The sequence below is a fragment of the Capsicum annuum genome, chromosome 11 (genome assembly GCF_002878395.1).
Source record: "Capsicum annuum cultivar UCD-10X-F1 chromosome 11, UCD10Xv1.1, whole genome shotgun sequence".
Classification (NCBI taxonomy): domain Eukaryota; kingdom Viridiplantae; phylum Streptophyta; class Magnoliopsida; order Solanales; family Solanaceae; genus Capsicum; species Capsicum annuum.
The window spans coordinates 3,089,189-3,095,036 of record NC_061121.1 but is presented as its reverse complement, the minus strand read 5'-3'; the positions used below and the strand labels follow the sequence as shown (position 1 = coordinate 3,095,036).

The window sequence follows — 5,848 nt, the reverse complement described above, 5'->3', positions numbered from 1 at the left end:
AATAGAATTTAAGGGATTTCCTCTATGAAAAACTTACTTGTTGATTAATAAAGGGAAAATGCCTCCAACAAATGATCAAGCTTACAAGATGCAGAATAGAATTTAAGGGATTTCCTCTCTTCGTATGTGTTGCCTAAGCAGGATTATCAGGTTTATATATGCCACCTACGCCGTTGTTTGTACAAGACTTCAGCACAAGATGTTGCGGTCGATTTGTTTGGATAAGACATTGAAGACGTTCTTCAGCATGATGAGGACAAACTCTTATCATTTCCACCAAGGTAAAATTAATAGTATATAGCATTACTCTTCTTATATGTATGCATAAACAAACATGTGTATGTTATGTTTAGTATATATACTAATTATTTACCACTACAAACAAACATGTGTATGTGTAGTATATACTAATTATTTACCACTACTTTGCCTGCTACGTAGGCAATCTACAACTAGCTGGAAATTACGGAAGGAAGGAATATGTCAATATCGTCAAAAGATCGATCCCACTAATTAATTCTGTCTTGGAGATGTGTATTCAAATTCGCAGATATTTGTGATTTGAAAACTCTTTCTACGGATCCATGTTTTTTCTTGAAAGGAGGATGGATATATGTTGAGAAAAACACCTAATCTTCTGGTAGTAATATGCAGATTCAAAGGTATAATAAGCAGAGCAGTCGAGAATCGTCGGTTAGAATCAGAGAGCTCTCATAACAAGTCTTAATACTATCAAACAAGTTAAAGGTGACAAGTTTGTTCCAAACCCCTGGATGGATCATTACCCATATATCAATAACCCTGATCCCCTCAAGAAAGTGCATGATGGAAACCGAGTCATCAAACAATATCAGAAACGTTCTATGACTAGGAATGCAGTAATGATCTGGTGGTCCTTCAATCTCTACAAACACCTCTTTCCCAAAGTCAAATGAAACAATTTTCCAAGTAGCATACTCCTTTAACAACCAGTAGTACCATCCATTCAAATAAGTATTGTTGTATAATAAGTTTCTTTCAAAATACCCGTAAATATTGAGGTCATGTTTGAAGATTTTCCATGAATCCCTTGAACATGAGTAGACCATCCCTGTGATAATGGTAAACCACTTTATAATCCTTAGTCATGGGATCTAATCCGAACCCAAAATGACGAGGATATACGTCAAATGGTTGAAACTCCATTGAGGCAGCAGGGAGGTGTCTCATCTCTCCGGTAGCAGGATTCCACAGCGAACACAAAATACCTTTATCAATCTCTCTTTCCATGAAAAACAAGCCATCAACACAACCTAAGAGTTTCAGAATAACTCCAAATCTTTGGGAATTATCTCCCTGTGAAGGAGAAGGTATACCATAATCGGAAGTCACAGTGACAGCTGGGGCATCATCAGCTGCACCACAATCATAAATCAAGAATTGTTGAGGCTTCTTCTTGCTACAATTCAAGTGTTCTATTGTGAACTTGGGGTCCTCTATAAGAGCGCACCATTTTTTGCAGACGCATTTGAATCGCAACAACGACTTAACTGGGAAATTCAATAGGATCTCCTTTGCTACGTCTTCAAGAAAAGCCCCAACATTGTCGCAGGTGGCCATAGCGATACCACTCATCAAACATGGGCCTTAATCAACTGTTCAATGGATTCACAAGCAAATCATATTACGATAAAAATGAAATTGATCTTCTTCATTTATCTATTTAAACAAAAAAAAAAAGCGAAGATCATAGATCTAATAAAATAAGATGTGAATTTCAATTAATGAAAAGCGATGTACCTTTAAATTTTCATTAAATCGCTTTGTGCAGAATGAAGGAAAGGTTGTTTATGGGTGGAGATTCTCAAATTTTATACACTTAGCTTTTTTTTTCTTTTTTTTTTAAAACAAAAACCAAATCTTCTATTAAGTGACACCACAACCACAAAAATCTCAAGACCTCAGCTTTTACTAGGTGTAAACCCAATCAAAGCTATTTTAACTTAACCAGGAAGAATTCATATCATAAGTTCAAAGCCCAACAGCATAATCAAAGAGGCTTCAATCTGAAACCAAGTGTCTGAAATTACCATAAACCTCATTTCTTTCTCCTACTTTCTTGGTTGGGGGGAAATGGGGACATTTGTATATAGCAGCAGTTGCCTATCTTGGAAAAACAACCTGAGCAGACAGGTGAATCCCTCTCACCATGTGGTTCCTCGTGGTGTTCCAGAAAAAGGGTGTTCAAGAATTAAAGCTGCTACTTGTTCTAAAGAAGATGTTACAGTGAATCGGGATTGTGAGAAATCTGCCTACAGGCTCGTTGAATAGGAGGTCAGCTATTGTATCTGGTGCTTCTTTGATTTCATCAGCACTGCTTGGTTTTCCTGGAGAGGGATCTGCTGTGGTTAAACAAGGTCTTCTAGCAGGGAGAGTTGCTGGACTTTATGAGAAATCAGGTGGACATGGTGCTGGATGGAGTCCCATGATTCCTTACACTTTTTCCATGCCTGATAATTGGGAAGAGGTAAGAATCCATCTATTGACAACTTACTCAGGTTCACTTTTGACGTTTTCACCTGTTGAACAGGTCCCTGTGTCAATTGCTGATCTAGGTGGTACAGAGATTGACTTGAGATTTGCGAATCCAAAAGAAGGGAGAATCTTTGTCTGAGTCTTTCAGGGTTGTCTGATTACACAGCTATGCGTGATAGCACCGTAGCAGAAGTGGAACGCCAAGGAAGAAGAGTCGGTCACTATAACCATAAGTACTTGCAAGAAGACACATCACCTCTAGTAGAATATACAGTTAAAATACATGAGAGGAGAATTTCCTTTGGATTGAATTTTGTAACAAATTTTAGCTCCAAATGATTATTGTAAATCGTTTACCTTACCAATATTATAAGTCTTCAGAAGGTACCTCTTCTGGAGTGAGCAGTAATAACTCTGTTTGATTGCCACGACAATCACCTCTCACTGTCCACTTGGCTAGAGTTAGCATCATGTTTTAGAAGTTTTCTCTGGCAATACTTGCATACTAGTCTCTTGTCTATCAAGCATGACCAAAATACACCCTGGTGTCTTTTGAGACCTTTTATTTGACGAGGCAAACCTCATCCTTTCAGCTTTCTCCCATCTTTCAGCAGCAGCATAAATATTAGAAAGAATCACATAATGTGCATCATCTCCGAAATCTTTCAGAAGTTTTTCCATGACCTTTGTGTCCGAATCAACCCAGCATGCTCCAAGCAGAGCCCCTAAAACTGTTTTATTTGGTCTGACAGGCATCCCTTTTATCAAGTCACAAGCCTCTTTTAATCTTCCTGCCCTTCCCAAAAGGTCAACAAGACAACCATAATGCTTGATGCTCGGTGTCAATGCATATTTCTCCATCCTGGAGAAAATCTCTAAACCTTCCTCCACAAATCCAGCATGGGCACAAGCCGATAGAACTGAAAGAAAGGTTATATCATTAGGTTTCACCCCTGAACTGTCCATTCTCTCAAAAAAATTAATTGCCTCCACACAATGGCTATGGTTGGCAAAACCAGATATTAGTGAGTTCCAAGGAGCATCATTTTTAACTTTCATTCCTTCAAATATCAATTTGGCGTTACCTAAATCCCCACATTTTGCGTACATGTCAACCAACCCATTAAGAACATATTGATTCAATTCAATCCCTTTACGAATTATCATTTTATGTATATCCTTGCCAACTTCCAAGAACGCCAACTGGGCACAAGCCGATAAAACACTAACTACAGTAACCTCATCTGGTTCAAGACCCTCATCTTGCATTTTGATAAATGCTTCCAGGGCATCTTCACACAACCCATTTTGTGTATAACCACATATCAATGAATTCCAATTCACCAAGCTCTTCGTAGTCATCCTATCAAATATACCCTTGGCACTCTTAACATCACCCTTCTTAAAATAACCAGAAATCATCGATGACCATACATAAAAATTCCTTCTTGGCATCATCTCAAACAGTTCCCTTGAAGCATCCATATCCCCATTACTAGCATACGCATCAACCATCACACTCCATGTCACAACATTCATTCCTCAACTCATCTTTTACCCGATCAAAAAAACTCCTTGCCATCACGATATCTCCATGTCTCGCGTACCCATAAATCATTTCGTTCCATGTCACAATCGTCTTCTCAGACATATTCTCAAACAATAAAAATGCAGTCTTTACATCACCACTTTTCATATAACCCCCAACCATAGCATTCCAAGTAATCACATTTCTTTCAGGCATATAATCAAACACTTTACGGGCACTCCGAATTTCGCCACATTTTCCATACAAATCTAATAATGCAGTCCCCACCATTACATTATAATCAAATCTTGATTTCACTGATTCAGCATGTAAGGCTTTGCCAAGGCTAACGAGTGAAAGTGCAGCACATGCCTTTAGCACTAATGGGACAACACCCATTACTGAACTTCCATTAATACGATTATGGGTGTATATTAGAAGGGCTTCTTTGAATTTTTGTTGACATATGGAGTTCTTTATGCTGTAAGAGTAAGACCAATTTGTTAATGGGTTCGTGATACTATTCAATGAACAAAATCCACAACTTTGATATACTAAAGTGATTTCTTACCATCATCTATTTTTAGTCCTGGTTGATAGCTTACCTCATACTTATTGCTTCATGTAAGTAGTGGAGTTATGCGGAAACTGACCCAACGGCCTGCTTATACACTTATTAGGGTGTTTGATTTGGAAATTGTTTCTCCGCCATAACTAATTATTAAGGAATAAAATAAAAGAACATATTTTTTTTTGTTTGGTTGAAGGAATTAATCCAATTCAAGATAACTTATTTCATCATTCTTCCCATTAGATAACTTATCTCCCAATATTAGTAATTTCGGGATAACTAATCTCGATATTAATTATCTCGGATAACAATTTTCAAACCAAACAGTTAGCTTAGATAGAGAAGTTTAGGATTTATTTAAAACTTATGGTAATTTTTAAATATTATGAAATGATATTTATATTTATTGTTAAAATTTGGGCATATAATATATGCATGTTGGCTTTTCATTTGGGTGGGCTTGTTGGGTGGAGTTAAAAGAGAATATGGTTTTGACAATACTTTTAGTTGACCTAAATTATGTTTATGTGCATGTAATTTTTTATTTTTATTTTTTTGAATTAATGAATGTGCATCTAAATTTTTAATTTGTCTATGAAGAATCTATTTCTTTCTTTTTTTTGGTAGGGAAAATAAAAAAGGAGATTACAAGGTGGGGAATTGAACACTAACAAGGTAAAAGTTCGGGAAGCCAATTGAGCCAATAAGATTTCTTTATGAAAATTGTATTGTTAATGCTCAAGGATTAAAGTAATAACCCACACCAAATTTGGAGTTGTTTTCGATGCTTCTTAACATGTTCTTTTCATTATTGAAGTACCTTTTTCATACCTATTTTGATTTGTTGCGACTATTATTGAGGGTCTTTAAAAAATTGTAAAAAACTAGAAAACTATTTCTCTCTAATTTTTGACCTCTACCTACCTATATGGTAAATTTATTCACACATACACACTATATATAGATATAGATATATCAAATTAGTTAATATAAAGTATGTGTCTTTCATATATTTATTACTTTACCTATGATTAAGTGATTAAGTGATATGTATTATATCTCACTTTCGTTTTTAACTATTCAAATTAAATCATTTGATTTAACATACACATCAAAGGCGAGTAGATATATATTGCTATTTATCGAAAACGTTATCATAAGAAGAAGGTTTGGGAATAATTAAGAGATGCGAATCATATTATTAATAATTATAATCTGAATCTTTGTCTACATAC

General features: G+C 35.8%; 2 protein-coding genes and 1 pseudogene across 2 annotated transcripts; 1 reads left to right on the top strand and 2 right to left on the bottom strand.

Moving 5' to 3' along the window:
* Window positions 1-940: 940 nt before the first annotated feature.
* LOC107848193 (pentatricopeptide repeat-containing protein At3g21470) lies at window positions 941-4,730 on the bottom strand. The gene is given in 3 exon segments (XM_016692898.2): window positions 941-1,634; window positions 2,877-4,053; window positions 4,055-4,730. Coding segments are annotated over 2 exon segments (1,458 nt in total). The 5' UTR covers window positions 4,442-4,730; the 3' UTR covers window positions 941-1,634; window positions 2,877-2,982.
* LOC124885251 (F-box/kelch-repeat protein At3g23880-like) lies at window positions 1,042-1,599 on the bottom strand. The gene has a single exon (XM_047399255.1). It carries the CDS (start codon window positions 1,597-1,599, stop codon window positions 1,042-1,044), a length of 558 nt encoding a protein of 185 aa, XP_047255211.1.
* LOC107848194 lies at window positions 2,113-2,945 on the top strand (annotated as a pseudogene).
* Window positions 4,731-5,848: the final 1,118 nt, after the last annotated feature.